The sequence below is a fragment of the Bos indicus genome, chromosome 13 (genome assembly GCF_029378745.1).
Source record: "Bos indicus isolate NIAB-ARS_2022 breed Sahiwal x Tharparkar chromosome 13, NIAB-ARS_B.indTharparkar_mat_pri_1.0, whole genome shotgun sequence".
NCBI lineage: Eukaryota > Metazoa > Chordata > Mammalia > Artiodactyla > Bovidae > Bos > Bos indicus.
This window is the reverse complement of record NC_091772.1, coordinates 70,025,063-70,047,482: the sequence shown is the minus strand read 5'-3', so window position 1 is coordinate 70,047,482 and position 22,420 is coordinate 70,025,063. Positions and strand designations below refer to the sequence as shown.

The following is a 22,420-nucleotide window of genomic DNA, read 5'->3' as shown; positions in this document are numbered from 1 at the left end:
CCAAAGAGAGAACCAGAGCCGCCTCCTCACTTATTCTCACTCCTCCACTGACCCCTCACCCCACTCCTAGCTTGAGTCCCTCTGGGGGCAACAGGTACCATGCCCAAGAGCTCTTGGTAAAGACTGGTGGGAAATAATAATCCATTTCCCTTAAGTCATTATTTTAGTCCTGCAGGGTTTAAAATCTAGAGAGCCTTTGTGTCCTAGAAAAGATCACCCATCTACTTTCATTAAGACCAGGAAGAAAGCCCATGTGAGATGAAAGTCAGGGAGGTGTGTGACCAAGGGAGACCCCACCTCACTCCAGACCAGCTTCTCCATCTGTAAAATGAAGGAAGTGAATTTAATGGTCCGAAAGATTCCTCCAGGATTATATGATTATAACAGAATCCTCCAGGATTCCATGATTCTCTGTTGTCATGGGCAGAATATTTAAGCCTACAGAGTATTTTTATATTAAAATCTTTATCTCCCACAAGAGGAAATGAACTGGGTAATTTCTGAAACTTGATATCTCTTGATCAAGCACGCACACATAATTTGCAGGCAGTGGTAGGCTGATGGCCTGTTTTTGTTATAAGTGACTCCTCCCAACTTAATAAAACAGACACGCTGTGCCTGCTCTGTGAACCTTACAGACTCTCCAACTAGGCACTCAGTAAGTCGTTGTTTTAAGCTCTTTTCAACAACAAAAGCAAAAAGGGAAAACTGCTCCCTCTCCTTTCTGATTCTGTCTCTAGGTGGACAAGGAGGGAGCAAGCCGACTTCTACAGAACAGTGTCTTCCTTTGGTGTCGTTTATGATCAAGAGAAGAAAACCTTTGACTGGACACAGTTTCGCGTCATTTCCCGTCTGGACAAGAAGTCGGACGAGAGCCTGGAACACTATTTCTATAGCTTCGTGTCCATGTGCCGCAGTGTCTGTCGTCTGCCAGCCTGGAAGGATGGTGGTGAGGATGCTCTGTCACTTTGTCACTTTGTCCCAGGGGGACAAAGAGGGTAAAAGCTTATTTTCAGGGTATAGAGTTGTTTTAGTCATAGCTATAGACATGAAGACTTATGTGGAGAATTCAGATAAAGTGGGTTTTCCCAAACCCACAAACTTCTAGTTGAGCCCACCCTCATAAAATAAAATCTCTCTCCCAAAATGATGTAACTCCACTAAAAATTGAAATTCAGATTAAAATGCCACAGAAATGTTTTCTTTTTTCAGCCTCATAGAGATTTAGCCTGCTGTGAGCTCTGCACTTTGCTTAGACTAAATCTTAAATGTTTTCTCATGTGTTGACTTGTAGCCACGGAAAATATGGGACTGTCATTTAAACTTCCTGTGCTCCAGTAGAGGCCCCTTCTGAGAAATTTCTTCCTGGTGGGAATTTGCGCCAGCTTTCCCCCTGGCCTCTCTTCAGTCTCGCTATAATGGATTCACTCACTCTGGACCATGGTACTACATTCTAGAAAAGCGGAAACAAACGTCGAGCCTAATCAGCATGGGTTCTGGACTGACGGCAGCATGTTCGGGCAGTTTTGAGTAAAACCAGGGAGCTGCATAGACTGAATCTCACAGTCACACTGACAGGACCTAGACTGGCGTTCTGGTTCGGACACCTGGAGCAAGTCGGCCTGTCTGCCTCTTTCCTCGTCCTCACACAAGCATGATGGTGTAGCTAAGGGTTCTGTGAGATCTGAACAGCATCCATAAAGTATCTAGTGAGGAGGCACTCAGCACACGCTTACCGATCAGGAATGATATTTCCAGAACTGGAGTGTTCATGCTCTCCTTTTACCCTCAGTGGGTCTGTCCAGGTGTCATAAATCTCTCCCTCCTGCTTCAGCGTTCATCTTTGAGGGGCCACTAAGGCCCTGCCTTGCCGAGGGCCAGGTGGTCAAACTGTAAGATCAAGGATGCAGGGACTCAGGGGGCAGGGGTATCAAGGACCTCCCCTTAAGTGACGGCTCTGTGTTTTCCCTTGCAGGCCCCCCGGATCCCAGCATCTACGTGGAACCCATCACTGAAGAGCGGGCCGCGAGAACGCTGTACCGCATCGAGCTGTTGCGGAAGGTGCGGGAGCAGGTGCTCACGTGTCCTCAGCTGCACGAGCGCCTGCAGCTCTGCAGGCCCAGCCTGTACCTGCCCGTCTGGTGGGAGTGTGGGAAGCACGACCGCGACCTGCTGATCGGCACCGCCAAGCACGGCCTGAACCGCACCGACTACTACGTCATGACTGACCCCCAGCTGTCCTTCCTGGATGCCTACAGGAACTACGCCCAGCACAAAAGACCTGACCCCCAGGCCCCAGAGAGTCTCTGTTGCCTCTACCAGACCAACTCCAAACTGTATGAGTCTCTGGCCTATACGCACATGAGCCGGACTTCCGAGTCCCTTGAAAACGAACCCGAGAACCTCATGAAAATCGAAGCTGGAGACGATCACCTTGGTCCGCCCAGGGGCAGCTTATCTGACATGACCTGTGAAAGCTTCATCTCTAAAACTCAAGATGTCCTTTCCCTTACCCATGACGAGAGTCTGCTGCCTGGGTCCTTGGAGACCATGATGTACGGGAAGAAGGCGCTAAGCCAGGAGCCAGGCCCTTTTCAGGGCAGCACGGGTGCCAGTACTGAGTCCAGGCAAGACACCGCGGCCATCTCCGCAGGCAGAGACGGAAACTGCCAGCCCCGGGGCCACGAGGCAAAAATAGCCTCAGACCCCTCTTTTATGGAAACTTTAGAAGCAGGAGTAGCTCAGATGAACATTAAAAATGAGAAACACCTGTTGATATCTCTTTCAAAGGAAGGGGAACTCGGCTGCAGCGAGGCAGGACCAAGACCTGAGAGAATCGGGCAGCTGGACCCCAACTGCTTTGCCTCCCCTTCCTTGGACCCAGGGAATGAGAGCGGGTTCGTTGACATGTGCAACCTGAGTGTCTGTGACTCCAGAAGAAACGTGTCATCAGACCAGCAGCTAATCGACTTACTAGAAAGCAAAAGCTTAGAAAGCAAATTGGTTTTGGGTCCGAACCACAGCGACGAGGAGGACGATGAGGACGAAAACGAGGAGGAAAGTCTCGAGCTGGCCGCAGGCAGGCGGGAAAGGCTGGCAGCGTCGCCTCTCAGCGAGCCCACCACCCGCATGGCAGGGGAGCAGAGCCTGGCCGGCTTCCTCACAGAGGAAGCCAAGAAAGGGAGCACGGAGGCCAGAAGCCAGCCTCCTGGACCACAGGGCCCTTTCCTTCCCACAGCCTGTCAGTGTCACTGCAAACACGTGGAGAGGTGGGCACGCGGCCTCGAGAAGGACGAGTTTGAAGTGGAGAAACCCCAGGCTTACCCCCCAGACCCCTTCACAAGCAAAGCCAATAATGTCACAGTGAGGGGCGAGCCCACTGCTGTCCCACCTGAGCTGCTCCAGGTGAAGCAGGAACTGCTGAAGGAACCCTGGAAAGAGAGCACAGAAGGGAACCAAGGTCTCCCTCCGTATCCTGAAGGGAGTGAGCTCAAGCCGGAAGACATGGATTATGAGAGTAAAGAGGAGTTCGATAAAGACGGGAACTGCCAGAGTCAAGGTACCGTGTGTGGGACCTTGTGTCCTGGATGAGCCAGTTCTCCCAGGCCGGGGAGGGCGAGTGCACGGGGGCTGGTGAGAATTCTACCACTTCTGAAACCGACGTCTTACACCCACCGCGTGTTTAAACGCAAAGGCTACAGGGCTTATTCTGAAAATGGGCCGAGTAGCTTACGTTTGATCATTCCAGAAAGATGAGGATGACTGTAGCACCTTGGCTGCAGCAGCTGCATGGTCTGGGCAGGGGCTGTGTGCCGGTATCCATGAGATGCCATATAGGACGTTGAGGGGAAAGAATTTGTTCTTCCACCAGGTAGGGTGCTGAAACTGGGTAAAGGAGAACAGCCAGGGAATGCCAGGAACCTGAAGTTTAACAGAAATGCAGGTCAGTTTTCAGGAACTCCACAAAAATAATTGTGATCTTTAGGAAGGTTGGGTTTCCCCAATAGCTCAGCTGGTAAAGAATCTGCCTGCAATGCAGGAGACCCCATTTTGATTCCTGGGTCAGGAAGATCCCCTGGAGAAGGGATAGGCTACCCATTCCAGTATTGTTGGGCTTCCCTGGTGGCTCAGCTCAGTAAAGAATCTGCCTGCAATGCGGGAGACCTGGGTTCCATCCCTGGGAAGATCCCCTGGAGAAGGGACAGGCTACCCACTCCAGTATTCTGGCCTGGAAAATTCCATGGACTGTATAGTTGGGCTTCCCTGGTGGCTCAGAAGGTAAAGAATCTGCCTGCAGTGCAGGAGACCTGGGATCAATTCCTAGGTCAGGAAGATCCCCTGGAGAAAGAAAAAGCAACCCACTCCAGTATTCTTACCTGGAGAATTCCATGGACAGAGGAGCTTGGCAGGCTACAGCCCATCCCAAAAGTCAGACACAACTGAGTAACTAACACTTAGTAAGGTTAACAGAGATCCTGCCTTTTATTTCCTTAATTGTCAAAACCCTGTGTTGTAATGTCAGTGCATTGTATTGAGAGTCCTTTGAGTAACTCGACAGAAATAAGAAGAACCAAGTTAGGGGACTTCCCTGGTGGTCCAGTGGCCGAGACTCCGTGCTGTAGATGCAGGGAGTCTGGTTCAATCCCTGGTGAGGGAGCTAGATCCCACATGCTGCAACTAAAGATCTTGCATATCACAGCTAAGACCCAATGCAGCCAAATAAATAAGTAGATTTTAAGTAAAAAAAAAAAAAAAAAAAACCAAATTACACGCAACTCGACAAAAATGCAAATAGGTCTGAACTTTTTAAATAGGGAAATCTTAGGTAAGGAAAGGATTTGAAAATGTTAAAAATCTAGGTGACCTGAGATTTGCATATGTTTTACGAGGATATGAATACACTGATTAGAGATCCTGAGCAACAACAAATGGTTTTCAACTTTTTCACTGTTGTTTTTATGTCCTCAAACCCAAGAGGGCATATTAGGGTGAACAAAAAGTAGTTCTTATTTATCCTCGTCAGAAAAAAAAAGTAACAAAGAACACCCTGTTGGTGGCTGGTCTCGTGCCAGGGCCCGTGTATTACACAGGGATTCAGGTGGGCCGGCCCCTCCCGCACAGGACAGTGACTTCCAAAGCTGAGGTTCCTCAGGCCACACAGCCAGAGGCGAGCAGTGGGCGTGCAAAGCTTCATCTGTATTTTACAAGCGCACGCCTGCCCCCCGTCACTCGGCGTTAACATCCTCCACCCCTCCCAACCGCCAAGAAATTGGCTTCCATGAAACTGGTCCCCAGGGCTAAAAATGTTAGGGACCGCTGCTCTAAAGTGGGAAAGAGAGAGGAACCCTGCTCTGCTCCCTGGGTTGTCCGACTTCCTTTTTATTTCCGAGCTCCCACCTTTGGCTTCTGCCTTGTGATTGCTGACTCTCTTGGGAAGAGTTCTGAACCCAAGTTAAAGTGCGTCCGCCAGCCAGGCTGAGGCCAGAGATGCTGGGCCAGAAGGAGCGGCACCACCCCGTGTGGCCTCAGCCACCCTGGGAGGAGCCAGCCCCGACCTGCCCACTCTCCTCGCCATAGGCCATAAAGGGTCCCTGCCACACACGGGGTTATATGTACACCTTGCTCTTTGAACTCTGTTGTGGGGGAAATCACCACCTACTCAGTCCTGGGAACACAGGCAGTCCAGCAAGGATGGGTTAGGAAAGAGGTGCTTGGTCCTCTCCTGGCTGTGGGGCTGGGCTGTGCTGGACTAGGAGGCAGCAGTGAACTTGAAGAGCTCTGGTAAGCTACTCACACGCTCAGCGGTGGGGAGTCCCTTGCACCAGTGCTTTTAAAGGGGCTTTGGCAGACCCCAGAAGGGTTCCTCCGAACCTGGGGTGTGGGCTCGGCAGGGCCGAGAGGGCCCTGCCTGTCTTTCAGACTGGAACTCTGGGGCCGAAGAAGCAGTCTCCGGCTGAGCTGGACCAGCCCCTTCTCTCCTAACTCCTTCTCATACGGCGTTGTTTTCTCAAAACTTAAATTCACCTTCTGTGCTTAAAACCTGGCAGGGATGCGCCCCCATTGGATCTAGAATTGTTTGGATTTTCTGTCCCTGCCCGGCCCACAGAGCTCAGCATGATGGTAGTGGTCCTGCCCCCACCTCCACCACCACCCTGCCATCTCTGTATATACTTGCCCACCCCCCACCTTGTTCCTCAGCAGGTCGAGGGCACCCTTCCCCGCTGCTGCCTCTTCCTGGGTGGTCTCTCCTCTGAGAGGCCCCCTCTACCAGCCCTCCCTTCTACCAGCAGATTTTTTCCTTCTTCTTCCTATCAGGGCACCTTGTTTCTTTCCCTTTATGGTCCTCACCATGGTTTATAATTGAAACTGTTCGTTTATCATTAGTGTGTTTTTCCCGGCTGCCTTTCCCTCAAGGAGCTCTTAAGAGCCTAGAAGGCCAGAGCCACCACACTGTCCTGTTTTTATCCTTGAATCCCCTGGCCTGGTGAGACCCTGCTCCTGGGGAGGGGTCCCTGTGGCCCCCTGGGGGACTTGACACACAGTCAGCAGTGAGACCTCCACGCTGCAGAGGGTGGACGCTCCCTGTCGTCTCACTGAGGAAGGGGCCCACAGCTTTTCCCAGTTCGCCCCCCTTCAGCACTGTGAAGCGGATGATGGTTGAAGATCCATTTCACAGCTGATAATAAGCGTTCACCACTGAAGACTGAAGGAATGAGTCGCGTTTCCATTTCTGTCAGTGATGTTGACTGATGGTGTCTTTGCATCATTTTTTAGCTTAAATCAGGTCTGTTTACCTTCGTTGTAAGTTTCAGGACTCTTCCTCCCTCCTCATTAATCTCAGCCTCTTGCCATGTTCTATTTCCCACACTGTCCCTGCCTCTGTATCAAAGCACAGTGTTCACTTCCCTCTCGCCTGCTGTACCAAGTGGGGAAGCCTTTGCGGTCATCCAGTGCTGTTGTTTGGTTACCAGCGCAGACTCTTATCAGACGACTTGCTTGGATAGCCTTAGGGCAGGATGTGGCTTTAGGGCTTAACTGATGGAGTGCTTCTGGAAATAGAAGACATGGTAATTAATCAGTTTAAAATAAATAAGCACACAATAGGCCAGTGTTTTAAGAAGTTGAGGGACTTCCCCAGCAGTCCAGTGGTTAAGACTCCATCCTTCCAGTTCAGGGGCTGGGCGTGGGTCCAATCCCTGGTTGGGAAACATAGGTCCCCTGTCCAGTGCGACCAAAAAAAAAAAAAAGCTCAGGTGTCCTCATCTTTCAGATCACTCCAGTCTTCCAACTTCCTGTCTCATTTTTTTTTTTAAACCTCTCTTCCCAGATTATCCAGGGAAGTACTCTGAGGAGGAGAGCAAGAGCTCGACCTCGGGCATCACGGGAGACCTCGGGGACGACCTGCAAGAGGCGCGGGCTCCCACCATTGCTCAGCTGCTCCAGGAGAAAACGCTGTATTCATTCTCCGAGTGGCCGAAGGTACCTCCCGGAGCTTGCATGCTCCACCCAGAGCATCCTCAGCTTTTGAATCCTTTACATTAAACCTTTTAGAATCTTTCTGAATCACCAACTCAGACAAATGTTTAATATCTTTAAAAGATGTTAGTTACATGACTTTAATGGTATCAGGACCATAACTAGACCATAAGACCAAAGCGTTCAGCGCATCTTCGTGTTTACGGTACTGTGTCTTTTCATCTTCATTGTCCAGACTACACCGTTTCTTTTAAGACTCGAAAAGTGAGTTCCTTTGTGTGTGCCCTCATCTAATCAACTCCTTCTGGTTAGAAAATGTGCAGCTTGATTTCAAGGGACTTTGTAAACTTGGATAACTTAGTACTTCCTCCTAAGGGCTTGCATGCTTTTTTATAGGATCGCGTGATAATCAGCCGCCTAGATAACATCTGTCACGTGGTGTTAAAGGGGAAGTGGCCCTCCAGCCAGCAGCACGAGCCCTCGGGCACGCTGCCCACCCCCGTGCTAACCAGCAGCACTGGTCCCCGAGGCGGCATCTCAGAGCCGGAGGCATCAGAGCACAGCTCCAGCAGTGGTGCAGCGTGGGTGGCCCAGATGCAGAAGGTGAGGCCCTAAGAACGCTGTGTCTGACCTTCAAAAAAAGGAGAAGGGCCCTTGGCACTCTTTGATCGAGCGATTCGTTCGAGTCTTGGGGCAGGAAAGTGTGTGATGAAAGTGGGTTTGCAGCTCTGTGGCAGTGGTGTGCTAGTTTGTGGGAGATGGGGTGGGAAGCTGGCATACGTCTGAGGTGGGGAGGCAAATGGGCACTTGAAGACAAGGTGAGTTCCCAACCAGCTTAGTGGCAGGAGTGGATCCAAAGAAATGGAGGGAGTTGGTGGGCATGGCTTGATGACAGATGACTATAGAAGAAAGGGAGGGGTGAATACTTAAGGACTGGGAACAGTAGCAGCCAATAGAAATGAGGGAAGCAGACACTTCCCTGGTGGTCCAGCAGTTAAGAATCTGCCTTCTAAAGCAGAGGATTCAGGTTTGATCCCTCACTGGGGCATTAAGATCCCACATACTGCGGAGCAACTAAGCCCATGTGCCATGCTGGAGAGCCCACGCACCACAAAAAAAGATCCTGAGAGCCACAGCTAAGACCCAACACAGCCAAATAAATATATAAGTTTTTAAAATATTTTTTAAAAAGAAATGAGGGAAGTCAACGGGAGTTTTATTTGAGGTTTGTAAATGCAAATGAAAACTCGAGGGCTCAAGTTTAAGGTCGGTGGTTAGCACACTAGCTCTTGGCTGCACGTTGGACTCCACTGGGGACCTTGAGAAGCTCCAGGTTCTGGTTGGATTGGTCCAGGGTGTGAACTTGGTATTGGCTTTTTTTTTTCTCTTTAACTTCCTAGTTGATTCTGATGTACAGCTAAGGTAGAGATCCCTAAACTATGATCTTGGCAATTGCAAGTATAGTTCATGGACTAGGAGCTTTCGCAACACCTGGGAACTTGTTAGAAATGCAGAATCCCAGGCCCACTGAAGTGGAATCTGCATTTTAACAAGCTATCCAGGTGAGTAGGTACTGAAATTTGAGAAGGCTTGAGTTAAAAGAAGTTCCAAGGAGGCGATTACTAGCCCCCAGGAAATCAGGGCCAAGACAGAGCCAGCATTGAGCCACAGAGGTGGCGTTCAAACCTCTCTTGCCACATCTGTGTGTTTGCAGGAGAGCTTCTTGGCTCCGGTTTTCACAAAGGATGAACAGAAGCACAGGCATCCTTACGAGTTCGAGGTAGAGAGGGATGCGAAGACCCGGAGCCTGGAGCAGTTCTCGGCCTCCCACGGGCACCCCCCCATCGTCCTCAATGGCTGGCATGGAGAGTCAGCCATAGACCTCTCCTGCCCATCGGAGGGGTCCCCAGGGGCCACGTCCCCTTTCCCAGTGAGCGCCAGCACCCCCAAGATCGGGGCTATTGGTTCACTGCAAGGAGCCCTTGGCATGGACTTGTCGGGGATCCTGCAAGCTGGCCTGATCCACCCAGTGACCGGACAGATTGTCAACGGAAGCCTCAGGAGAGATGACGCTGCCTCCAGGAGGCGGAGAGGAAGGCGGAAACATGTCGACGGCGGGGTGGACCTCATCTTCCTGAAGGAGCAGACCCTGCAGGCGGGCATCTTGGTGGGTATTTGAGGCCATGAAGTACAGATTTGACCTCTGTACACTGAGCAGCAGACCCTTCTTCCTCAGACACAATTTTTGATTTATGGATCTTTGTTGGAGAAGGAAATGGCAACCCACTCCAGTATTCTTGCCTGGCAAATCCCAGGGACAGAGGAGCCTGGTGAGCTGCCGTCTATGGGGTCACACAGAGTTGGACATGACTGAAGCGACTCAGCAGCAGCAGCAGTCCCTATTTCAGTTGTCCGGCTTGAAACAACTCTTGTCATCAGTCATCCTCAGTCTTTTCTAGAAATAGATTAGTCCATTGAGGGCCTTTAACCTGCCTGCATCCTGGAGACATGAGCCAGGAGGTCTCACCATGTCACAGAGAAACAGCCCAGCCTCCAGGGCCTTGGAGCCCCTGGGGATCAAACGAGTGAAGCAGTAGGGCTGGGTCTGCAGCATCAGCGGGCTTTCCAGGAGCAGGGACTTGGGGGTCAGGAGGTCCTGAACATCAGTCCTGGCTCAGCTGCTGCTTGACCTGCTGGGCGACCTTGGGCTCATCATCGAGCCCTGCTCTACACCTATGTAAACTGGGGGCCGTAGCTTCTGCCACCGAGGGTCACTGAGGCTTTGCTGAGGTTACAGTAAGGTGCTCTCAGCCCAGAAATCCTTGTCAGAAACGGAAAAGGGCAGACCCTGCACACGTGCCCGAGATCTCCTCTGACTCTGCTTACTGTGTCAGACCACTGACTTCTCTCGTTGCGTTTTTATTTTTCCCATTTATTGAATTTCAGGCTGCAAAACAGGAACCAACATTTTTTGCTTTCTTAACTACTTTAAAAGGAATAATAGTGACGAGTATTGAGTGCCTCTGGTAGGCACTGCGTTGAGGGTTTTACGTGATTGCCCTGTATGATGTTCACAGCAACACTCTGAAGGTGTGGTTACTGCTCCCGTTTTGGAAATGAGCAAACTGAGACTTACAAGCGTTAAATGATTTGCCCAAGATTATCCAGGTAGTCGGAGAAGGCAATGGCACCCCACTCCAGTACTCTTGCCTGGAAAATCCCATGGATGGAGGAGCCTGGTAGGCTGCAGTCCATGGGGTCACTAGGAGTCGGACACGACTGAGCGACTTCACTTTCACTTTTCACTCTCATGCATTGGAGAAGGAAATGGCAACCCACTCCAGTATTCTTGCCTGGAGAATCCCAGGGACAGAGGAGCCTAGTGGGCTGCCGTCTATGGGGTCGCACAGAGTCGGACATGACTGAAGCAACTTAGCAGCAGCAGCATCCAGGTAGTAAATGGCAAACCAGGGAACTAAGCCAGCGGCGTGGTCCTCTGCAGCCGGGGAGCTCTGCTGTGCTGTTTGGTGGATGTCTCCCTCTTTGATTTTCTATGTAATGTGAGAAGCTGAAATGGCAGATTCTTTCCCTTCCCAGTTCTTCAATGCCTTCAAGAAGGTTGTCTGGTTTTTCAGTGACGCAAAGCTGTAGTTTTCCTGTCATGATCATAGAATTCCAGTGGAGTAAGTGAAGTATTTTTTTCTTGGCTTCAGAGCGTTTTGAAGATCTTATCACACAGACATTTAGCACTGATATATGTTATTCAGTTCAGTTGCTCAGTCGTGTCCGACTCTTTGTGACCCCATGACTCACAGCACGCCAGGCCTCCCTGTCCATCACCAACTCCCAGAGTTTACCCACACTCATGTCCATCAAGTTGGCGATGCCATCCAGCCATCTCATCCTCTGTCGTCCCCTTTTCCTCCTGCCCCCAATCCCTCCCAGCATCAGGGTCTTTTCCAGTGAGTCAGCTCTTCGCATCAGGTGGCCAAAGTATTGGAGTTTTAGCTTCAGCATCAGTCCTTGCAGTGAACACCCAGGACTGATCTCCTTTAGGATGGATTGGTTGGAACTCCTTGCAGTCCAAGGGACTCTCAAGAGTCTTCTCCAACACCACAGTTGTAGACCCCATACGGGCACTGGGGACACAGGGCCGAGTATATATACAGCTGGAGAACCAGGTGGGTCGATTGCAGGGTGGCACTCTCTGTTACGTGAAAACCTGTGACAAGTGCCATGGGGGAGCAAAGTGCGGTGGCCAGTGTCACAGGCACAGTCCATGCTGGTGACAGAGATGGAAGGAGGGAGCCTGAGCAGGTAGGATGGCACAGAGGTCACCGCGGAGACAGGGGAGGAGAGCAGTTGGCTAGAGGGGTCTCCCGCCACGTCAGGAGCTCGTGGCAGGGATCGGCGGTCAGGCATGGGCGGTCCTGTTCTGGTGGGAAGAGTCCTTTAAGAAACCAGTTTTCATTCCGTCGCGGTGAAGGGCACATACTTGTCTTCCCTCCATCCAGGAAGTCCACGAAGACCCAGGACAGGCCCCCCTGAGCACCCCACACCCTCCTGAAGGGCCGGTGCCCGCCACGTCAACCCCGGAGCCGACCCCGGCCGCTGGCAGCCCAGCCGAGAAAGCCATTCCCAGCAAGAGCCTGCTGGACTGGCTGCGGCAGCAGGCCGACTGCTCCCTCGAGGTCCCGGGCTTCGGCGCGGTGAGTGCGCGTCCCCTCTGACACGGAGACGCAGGGGGTCTGGGAGGACTGGTGAGCCCAAGGGAATTGTGTGTCCTCTGAGAACTTCATTGGAAAGTGAGGGTGGGGGAGTTTAAATTCTGGTTACGTCTTCTGGTAACAGAAATCCCAGCCCACATCAGAACGCCAGGCCAGAAAGTCGACATGCGTGACCTCTTACCAGGACAGCGAGCCTCCGCTCGGCCCTCCCTTCCCTGTGAGTCACCACATTTGTGAGCTCACACAGCATTCTTTAGGTTGCATAAGCACTGCTCCCCTTCACAGAAATGCTCCCGTGTATTCTTCTCAAGTCACCGTGTCTCTACTCTGAGGTGATGGGTTAGTTTCAGTCCCTGCCCAGGGGCTGCTCATCGAGTCCTCTTCCTCCTCTGCCCTCGGTCCTTCAGAGTAGGGGTCCAGAGGAGAGGGCGCCCCAGCATTGACACCCCACCACCACCCCTGCTGTCCTGGCTAAAGGGGAAGCACTCAGAAGCTCACAAGGAAGGAGGGGGATGCATTCACAGACACACACCCTCCAGAGACACACAGCCCACCAGGCTGGGAGCAGCGAAGAGAGAACCTGAGAAAACGGTCCAGGGAGGCGAGGGCAGGGGTGAAGCAGTGCCCTGGGAACCTGGAGGGCCAGCGGGCCCCCCACAGGAGGCCCACCTTGCAGCTTAACTTCAGGAACACCGTGGCTTCGAGGAGAGCGCCTCAGTGGGGGCCCAGCAGCTGTTCCCTGCAGCCCTGACCCGACAGGTCCTGTGCAGAGGGCCATGAGTGAGGAAACAGCACAGCCGTCTGAGCAGCACCACCCACATCAGGAGATCCTGTGGCCAGAGCGTTCTGTAACGTTGGTTTCCATTTACCTCCTAGAATTTTTCAGACAAACCAAAGCAGAGGAGGCCACGCTGTAAGGAACCTGGAACGTTAGACGTCACCTCTCTGAGTGGGGAAGAGAGGGTTCCTGCTGTCCCCAAGGAGCCCGGCCTGAGGGTAAGGGAGAGGACGCTCCACCTGGGAAGAGGCAGCCGGGCAGCCTTAGCAGGAGGACCAGGGTCCGCCCAGGGGCTGGATGAGCAGGGACAGGTGGTATTGGGGTGTTCTGACCAGCAGCATGTCCTCCATGGTCGTTTGTTTTCAACATTTCCCTCCAAAACTTTGGGGTTAAGTTTTACACTGAAGTGACTCCCAAGGCTCGATTCCCCTCGTTTTGGAGAGTTCAGGGAAAATACCTTTTAAGTCTTATCAGGAGACTGTTATCCAGTGTTTTAACAAAACTTCTTTATTGGAAATTTTCATTTTCCAGCCTTAAGTTTTTCCGGCTACCATTTAAGACACCCCCTCCTTGTCCGTCCTCGCTGGCAATGAGAAACAGCTGACTCCATGCACTGCCCTTTTCCTATTATAGAATCATGAGCCTGGAAGAGACTTCAAAGACATCTGCAGATACTTGCAGTAGAACGAATCCGAGTTAATTATAGTTTACAGATGGGTACAAATTTGGACTAGAAGACTTGCCACCTCTAGGGGGCGGTAGCATTTCAACCTGAAAGCGTGTTAAGATTGGGCAGGCGATACTCAAAAACGTGCTTCTGACCTCAAAGTGAGTTCTGCCCACATAGGGAGCTTCTGAGGTCCTCTGGGGCTCTGCCCTCGTAGGCTGTCCTCTGAGCTCCCAGGCGCTCCTGACTGCCTCCTTTGGTGCTTGATCATCTACAGCTCTCCTCCAAGGGAATTCCAGGATACCATTTCTGTGTTTAGTTCCCAGAGACCACCCACCCTAGTCATTTCCTCCTTGTTAATGTTGTTAGGAAGCTCGTTTCTGATTTGGTGGCCTGGAGGGTCACTCCACTAGCAGCTCAACAAACATGACTGCCTGCTGGACAGGCCGATCCAATCCCACGTCCCTCCTCTCTCTGTTTCTCCAGACCCCGCCCTCGGCCTCCCCGAGCTCTCCTTCTGTCATGAGAGACCACCCCCAGCCCTCTTGGTGGGGTCTCCGAACTCTTGGTTGAGCGACATGCCCCCCTCCCCCCCTTGACCTCCTCATTTCTTTCTTCACGTCTCAGTTTCTCGGACGTTCTTTGGAAGTTAAAGTTCATCACGGCCCAGCCGACGCCAATGTGCTGCCAGAACACTCATTTCCAAGCTGTCCTCACAAGCCAGCCTCCTGCCAGAGATGCACTTTCCCTCCTTTCCCTCCTTTGTTAAGTAAACACAGGCCCCGCCTCGGGGTCCCCTGCTTGCAGTAAGGCCCAGCCTGGACGCAGGGTCCGCCTGGCCCTCGGGGCTGCTTGGCGGACCCCAGTGGGGCCGGAGCCTCTGGGTGTGTGACACTCCTTGTCCGTCCTTAGAGACCTTCCCGTTTGAAATATTCAAATCCCGCAAGGAGCTTCTCCCTGCCTTCAGCCCCTCCTGCTTTTGTGTGCTGAGGCTTGGCTGCCAGCCCCACTGACGGCACCACACAGGCGGACTCAGCTCTAAGAATGCCTGCCCGGCACAGAGCCGTTGCTCACTATTACATGTGTGTACGCACACACGTGCCTCATATATTTCACATGCAGAGTTACGTTTGTTTCACCTACTCGTATGCAGGGGGTGTGACGGTTTTGCTAGTTTCTTCCTGAGGCATTTGACAGTAAATTGCGGAGACTGCTTACTTGCTCAGTGTGCTGAGTCGCTTCGTTTGAGTCTGACTCTTTGCTACCCCATGGACCATAGCCCCCCAGGCTTCCCTGTTCATGGGATTTCCCAGGCAAGAATACTGGAGTGGGTTGCCATTTCCTCCTCCCGGGGATCTTCCTGACCCAGGGATCAAACCTTCATCTCCTGAGTCTCCTAAATTGCAGGCCAATTCTTTACCCACTGAGCCACCTGGGAAGCCCTGCTGAGATGACAGTTCAGTTCAGTTCAGTCGCTCAGTCCTGTCCGACTCTTTGCGACCCCATGAATTGCAGCACACCAGGCCTCCCTGTCCATCACCAACTCCCGGAGTTCACTCAAACTCATGTCCATCGAGTCGGTGATGCCATCCAGCCATCTCATCCTCTGTCGTCCCCTTCTCCTCCTGCCCCCAATCCCTCCCAGCATCAGAGTCTTTTCCAATGAGTCAACTCTTCGCATGAGGTGGCCAAAGTACTGGAGTTTTAGCTTTAGCATCATTCCTTCCAAAGAACACCCAGGGCTGATCTCCTTTAGAATGGACTGGTTGAATCTCCTTGCAGTCCATGGGGCTCTCAAGAGTCTTCTCCAACATAGATTGCTGGGAGAAATACCAATAACCTCATATATGCAGATGACACCACCCTTATGGCAGAAAGTGAAGAGGAACTCAAAAGCCTCTTGATGAAAGTGAAAGAGGAGAGTGAAAAAGTTGGCTTAAAGCTCAACATTCAGAAAACTAAGATCATGGCATCCGGTCCCATCACTTCATGGCAAATAGATGGGGAAACAGTGTCAGACTTTATTTTTGGGGGCTCCAAAATCACTGTAGATGGTGACTGCAGCCATGAAATTAAAAGATGCTTACTCCTTGGAAGGAAAGTTAGGACCAACCAAGATAGCAGAGATGACGTGTCACCCCTAAATAAACACCTAGCGTGTGTCTTCTGGGAACGTTTTCCCGTGTATCTGTCACCACTACCACACATGTCAGTAACATGTTGTAGCTCGCTCATATTCAGATACCCCCAGCTCTCCCAGAAGTGTCTTTCCAAGCTAGTTTTTGTCTTTTGTTTTTAGAATTTTTAAACCAGGATCCACCTGCTGCATCTGGGGGTAAGGTTTCTTACTGCTCAGGGCATGTTAAGCTGAACCGACTCGCCTTCCTGGGAGGAGCGAGGCAGTTTTGGCCACCATCTCCTCCCTTGCCTTTACCCAGGACTTGAGTGTTAGAGCCAGGACACACAGGCTGTGGGGTAAACGCTGCCTTGTGTTGGATTAGAGAGATCTGGGGGGCACATACGCGTGCCATCACTGGGAGGAACAGACCCGTCGCCTGTGACTGCCCCTCAGTCTCCCCTCACCTCGCCCTCCCCCCAGCCTCCCTTGGAAGAGGAAGCAGGCCTGTTCCCAGGGTATAATTACCAGGAGGGAGAGCTGCCAAAGCCTGGCTTGGCCGCTGTGTGTGGTCCCCATGCTGCTGGGAGGGGCACGTGCCCCGGGTGGGCAGCCACGGGCCAGCCGGGGGCAGGGTGACGCGCCCACCCGCAGGAGGAGGTAGATCCCCCTTCCTCCGCCAGCCCGCCGCGTGCTCTGCAGGGGGCAGGAAGTCCTGTTCTCACCCTAGGCCCTTCTTGCTGCTGCTCCCTTGTCTAAAGGGTGCAGGCGGCCAGCCTGGCCTCCTGGGCAGGTTCCCTGTCCTGAGAGCCCAGTGTGATCTGCCCCAGTGGTTCCCAGCGAGGGCGGGAACATTCTGATGCCTGAGGAGTGTGACTTGAACTTGCGGGGCCGGGCCAACAGGGCCACAGGTCCTGCAGGGTACAGGCCGCCCAAAGTCACCTCTTCAGCGCCCAGTAGCCTCAAAGCGTGTTACCGGACGCCTGCTGTGTAGGTAGCAGATTATTCAAAAGAAGCTGAGGCCTTACTCGGCAAGCTCAGGGTTTCTTCTCCCTGACAGACTTGTGAGACGGCACAGGCCCTCCCACTGGAGAGTGATGGGGAGAGCGAGCATGGAGGCGTTTGAGGGCACAAAGGGAGAAGATACATCTGGGGCCTTTTCCCTGGCCCTTGACTGTGGCTGCGTAACAGGGAGGAGGGCTTGGGAGGCCTTGTGTCCGAGCACTGGTTCCCCGTGGCCGGGCCCTGGGCTGAAAGGAGGAGCCTGAGGCCATGGTCTCCAGAGGGAGGCGATCTGCACTAATGGGCTCCAGAGAGAGTGGTGAGAAACGCTTCTTTCAGCCCGGCCCCGTCCCTCGCGTCCGACCCTTGCTTTAGAAACGGGAACCAGACAGAACTGCTCCCCAAGCCTCGTTCCCACACCCAGGCGGCTGCCCCACCCCATCAGGACGGACCGGCTCCCAGCCGCAGGGGGCTGGTCCCGCGTGGGAGCAGTCAGGTGGGCCGGGGCCCAGCTGCGCTCCAGGGGACATCCCGCCCCTCCTCAGTTGGTGAGGAAGAAAGGGGACTGAACTGAGGTTTCTCCCTCGTCTGATTTCCTAAGACAAGTCTGGCTAAGAGGATTTCTTCTCACACAAAGGTGACCATCATAGCACTCTTTGCCTATGACACCTTGGTTTTTCTATGATATCATTAAGGAAATTGAAGGACAAATGTAAAACCTCAGGGATAACATTCTTTACAGGGACCTGGGAACGTTCAAGTGCACATTTTTCACATGTGTGTGAATCTCTGAACTCCTTGTGAAACGGCTGTGACGATAGTGCCAACTCGTAGGGTGGGTGTGATGACGAGTTAAGAGCAGGCACACGGAGCTGGGCGCACACAGCCCAACACGGGGCAGTAGCCCTGCTTGGCTCCTCTGTCATCGCTGCCCCCTTCGTCAGCCCCTCCGACGTCCATTTTCCCTCTGCTGAGAGCTTGACCAGTGTCCCCCACCGGCCTGTGCCCATGGCCGCCCATTGAGCAGAGACCTGTGGCATCTTCTAAGGATTCGACTTGGGTACCCTTGTCCCTTCTCACCCACAGCTGGGGACCTGCAGGTCAGGACAGAGCTTCAGGTCTTCCTGCTCCCAAACCCCATCCTCCAGCTCGGCTCTGTGGCTTCAGTTAAAACCCTTCCTGTGTCAGGAGGGAGACGAACACGGGCCTGGCCGAGGTGGTCCCCCCACGGGTCTCGACCGCTGGCCTCAGCTGCACACACACTGAGATCAGATGAAGCCGGGAAGTCAAGCACGGCCCTGCACGGGGACGACACGCAAATTCATGAAGTCCTTTGTTGTTTTTATATTTTACATGTGAAACTGCTATCACGTCAGTTATGCCTCAGTAAAAACACTCTAGGCTAAGACCTGAGGTCCCTGGCTGGCCCCAGCTCCTGGGGCTCCGACAGCCTCTCCACAGGGCACGTGGGAACCTGCTCAGCACTTTCAGGCTGTCCGCCTCAAATGGGCGGTTCCCGGGGCGCAGAGCTGTGAACCTCCTGGTGGGTGGGTGGGCAGGAAAGACCACTACGGAGCCCCGAGCTGCTCCCCGCCGCCATCCATCGCCTGAAGCATCTTGTGTCTCTCTGTCATTTTTCAGGGGTTTCTCCCAGAAAACAAGTTCAATCACACCCTGCCCGAGCCCGTTCTCCGAGACGCAGGCCCCCGCCGCAGGGGCAGGCGGCCACGGAGTGAGCTGCTGAAGACCCCGGCCCTGGTGGCGGACGCCCCCTCCGGGATGGGGCCGCTGTTCATGAACGGCCTGATCGCCGGGATGGACCTGGTCGGGCTGCAGAACATGAGAAACATGCCGGGTATCCCCCTCACGGGGCTGGTGGGCTTCCCAGCCGGCTTCGCGGCAATGCCCCCAGGCGAGGAGGTCAAGAGCACGTTGAGCATGCTGCCCATGGTGCTGCCGGGCATGGCCGCCGTGCCCCAGATGTTCGGGGTCGGGGGGCTCCTCAACACCCCCATGGCCACCACCTGCGCCTCGGCCGTGCCAGCGCCCCTGTCAAGCACAACCAAGGGTGGCGTGTCGGCGGCCGAAAAGACTGCGGAAGACCAGCCCGGCAGCCACAACGTCAAAACGGACCCGTCGGCCGAAGACAAGCCCGGCCCTAGCCCCTTTTCCTCCGACCAGCCTGAGCCCGCAATAACTACGAGCAGCCCCGTGGCGTTTAACCCGTTCCTCATCCCAGGTGTTTCCCCCGGACTCATCTACCCTTCCATGTTCCTCTCCCCCGGCATGGGCATGGCGCTGCCGGCCATGCAGCAGGCCAGACACTCGGAAGCAGCAGGTCTGGAGAGCCAGAGGAGGAAGCGGAAGAAGACCAAGGGGGACGCCCCGAACCCCAACCCAGAGCCTGTGCCCGGGCTGGAGAGGGAGCCGGGCAGCGAGCAGAGCTGCCCAGAGCCCAGGGCCCCCGCGCCCCCCGACAGAGAACACGCAGCACAGGCCCGGGAAGGGGGCCCCCAGGACTCTCACGGTGACACCAATTAGAACTTTTTCATCGAGGAAAATGATTGTGACTTGTAAGTTTCTTATCCCATAAAGGTTTGTTACTTCCCCTCACTTCACCGTCATAAGAACCTGTGTTTCCATGAGTACTATTACCTCCCTGATTTCCTGTCTGAGAACTATGGTAACAGATGTTCATAGTCAGTCACAGGGTCTTGCCACGCCATCAGCTCCGTGTCGTTGACCTAGTATAGGAGGTGCAGAACCCCTCACTCCGTTACCCAGTCGTCCATTCCAGCGATCGTAGTTAGTGCAGACGTGGGGACACGCCCTGCCCCCTTCTCTTCCAAGTTTCCCATTTATTCGAAGAGGAAAAAAAAAAAAAGGCAAAAGAAAGCCGGCTAGGGACTGACCAGTGCAGGGCCGAGGCAGAGAGCAGCTCTCTTTTGTTTTTTTTCCGTGAGCTGTGCCGAACGGGAAGAAGGGTAACAGGGAACCAAAAAAACAAAAGCACAGAGAAAGGAAATGCTGGTGCATATTCTTTAGTTAAAATATTTCCCAGTTTTAATCACGATTACTAAACGAGTAGGTTAGGCAGAAGTCTCTAACTAACGGTTGAAACCGCACATATCCATTTTTAAAACAGAAACCTTACTGGTAGTAACATGACTTCCCCCCACTCTATGGGTTTTCAGGCAACCTGCAGCAAGAAGACATAATGACCAGGCATCATTTCTTACACACGCACGCATCCCTCACCTCCCGAGTCAAAAGGAGATTCCCAGTACGAGCAAGCTGTACGCACCGTGGGCTGTTGCCAGCGGGGGGGTGGGATGGGGCGCGCGCCTGCACACGGCATAAAGCACACGACCGGTTCTGCCCCTACTCAGGCCTCTTAGGAACCCCTCTGGCCGCTGCTGGAGCCTCCTGGACTCTTACTTTTTGATTCCCTTTGCCAGGACCCAGGCTCACTCTGGAGCCTGCAAGAAAAATAAGTCCCCCAACACTCTTTGACACTAGCCAGGGGTTCGAGGTTGTCAAACCTACATGCGTTCCACCTTTTATAAAGAGTGCAACTGTGAGAAGTTTTTTTTCCTTCCCTCCGGATTTTTCAGTTTATATTTTACAGTCGGACCCAGATCTCAGATCATCAAGTTAGTGGAGACTGTGTTGGCAAGCTTAACATTCCCCCTCCTTCCTCAGCTGCCCAGCTCTCCGGGCAGCTCGCCCCGCCCCTGCCCACCCCTGCCCCATCTTCCTTCACCCCCCCCACCACCACCACACAGTCCCTCCTTTCTGATGGTCTCAACTCTCCATCCACAGTTCACACTCTGAGACTTGAAAGAAGCTCGTGGTTCAGTCCCCAGGGGGCACAGGGTTGTGTGGGACCGTTGGAAATGTTGGAAGCGTTACTCGTACCGGTTTCACATTTTGTTGTCAACAATTTACTGTATTTTTTTTTTTTTTTACTTTTTCTGTAACAGTTTTGCTATAATTTATCAGAAGGTCCAAAAGTTCGACATAACTATTTCAGTTTGCATTATTTATTTATGATGCTTTTGTCATTGTCTTTTATACATTTGGGATTATAAATTATGTAAATGTTAAAATGAGCATCTCAAAGAAGTCTGTTAAATCATGGCCGGGGTGGGAAAAAAAAAAAAAACAGCTTTATTTTTAAAAAGTGGAGTCCCAGTTTTAATGAATCAGAGTTATAAATCAGAAATTCTGTAAACCAATTCCATAAGAAGAAAGGATCCAGTAATTAAACCGATTCTATTTAATGACATCTTTGTCGCATAGGTGGTCTCTAATGCTGACAACAGATTTCTTAGAAATGCTGCTCTCTCTATTTAACTAACATTTTGTTCAGTTTTGCCTCCAGTGGAAGCAGAAAGGGTTTTTTCAGCTGTTAAATCCTAAAAATCAATATAATTTATTTATGTAAAAAAAAAATCACTCAATTGATATATTTTTGAACCTTTTAAGTACTAATTTTCTTTTTATCAAGTAGGAAAAAAAAAATGTATTTGCCCTAAATCCTTAAAATACAAATGCTATAAAAATTCATGTATCTTGAAAGCCTTACTGCAAATGAGTATTATAGACACCCAGCAGAGCCTGGGTTTTCTTTGCTATCGTTGTTGTTGTTTTGTATGGAAAGGCTGCTTTCCCCAGGTTCCACTTAGAACCTCCAGTAGGTCACAGGGTTCAGTATGGATTTGATTTAACAACCCACCAGCATGCTAAAAATCCCTTGTTATATCTTATCGAACCTGTATGTTAACTCTCTGGGTGTTTAGGCTTCTCTTTGACTGCTATTGTGTCCCTGTTTGCAAAATGAAAATGACACTCTGTGGATTATTTGCTCTGTAAGGCATAAGTGCTTCTTATGATTATTTTGACGTTTCCAAGAGCAAAAGCCAAATTTAAAACTCTCTTCAGCAAACTTGAGCCTTTTCATCTAATTCCATGTCACTCACAGCCATAACTTTTCCTTGATCGTTCTTCACCCCATGTCTTACATAATAAATTGTCTGTGGTCTCGATCCTGGATTTAAAAAAAAACAAAAAAGTTTAAAAGTCAAATTTGTATTTGAGGACTTCAGTGGCACTCGGCTGTCTCTTCCTGCCCCGACATCTTATGAAGGCATCGTCTGCACACACAGGTCTGCTGGCTTTCCTAGGCGCCCATGGTGGGCACCATGTTGGGGACTTGGTAAAATACTCATTCATGAGGGCTGGCCTGCCTTCTCTCTTGAGCTTCCAGACACCTGGTTAAGACAGATGCAGTTGAAGGGGACACAGCACAGCACCCGCTCCCCAGACTTGGGGCCCGAACACCCACAGCCAACGCCGCCACTCTCTTAAGCCCCATTCCAGAGCCCCCCACCCTCGGGTAACACACCTGGGGCTTCAAGGAGCGGTGGCGGGGGGGGTGGGCACACCTCTGTGGGTTGGAAGAGGCCCCCAAACACCCAAGTGCCTCCTGTGTCTGAAGTTAAGAACTTTGTGATCCCTAGCTTTGGGAAGCAGGGCTTTTCAGGTCCAGAAGGGCTATGTCCGAAGTTATCGACCAGGCTGGCAGAAATGTGCCGAAGTCTCAGCAAGGAGGCAGATAGCAGGAGCCCCGCCAGCTTCACCCTTGGCTGGGT

The 22,420-nt window shown here is 52.3% G+C and overlaps 1 protein-coding gene across 7 annotated transcripts in view; it reads left to right on the top strand.

Moving 5' to 3' along the window:
• CHD6 (chromodomain helicase DNA binding protein 6) overlaps positions 1-21,854 on the top strand; it is a 201,469-nt gene extending 179,615 nt beyond the window's left edge. For 6 of the 7 annotated variants that reach the window (XM_070801690.1, XM_070801688.1, XM_070801689.1 and 3 more), the window contains 8 exons: positions 741-949; positions 1,976-3,559; positions 7,328-7,479; positions 7,873-8,079; positions 9,191-9,643; positions 11,991-12,185; positions 13,080-13,199; positions 18,408-21,854. In XM_070801690.1, the coding sequence (XP_070657791.1) occupies positions 741-949; positions 1,976-3,559; positions 7,328-7,479; positions 7,873-8,079; positions 9,191-9,643; positions 11,991-12,185; positions 13,080-13,199; positions 18,408-19,307 (3,820 nt within the window). In that variant the 3' untranslated portion in view covers positions 19,308-21,854. Of the gene's footprint in view, positions 1-740; positions 950-1,975; positions 3,560-7,327; positions 7,480-7,872; positions 8,080-9,190; positions 9,644-11,990; positions 12,186-13,079; positions 13,200-14,275; positions 18,379-18,407 lie in introns of those variants that run through there. The other variant, XM_070801693.1, reaches the window with a different exon arrangement.
• Positions 21,855-22,420: the final 566 nt, after the last annotated feature.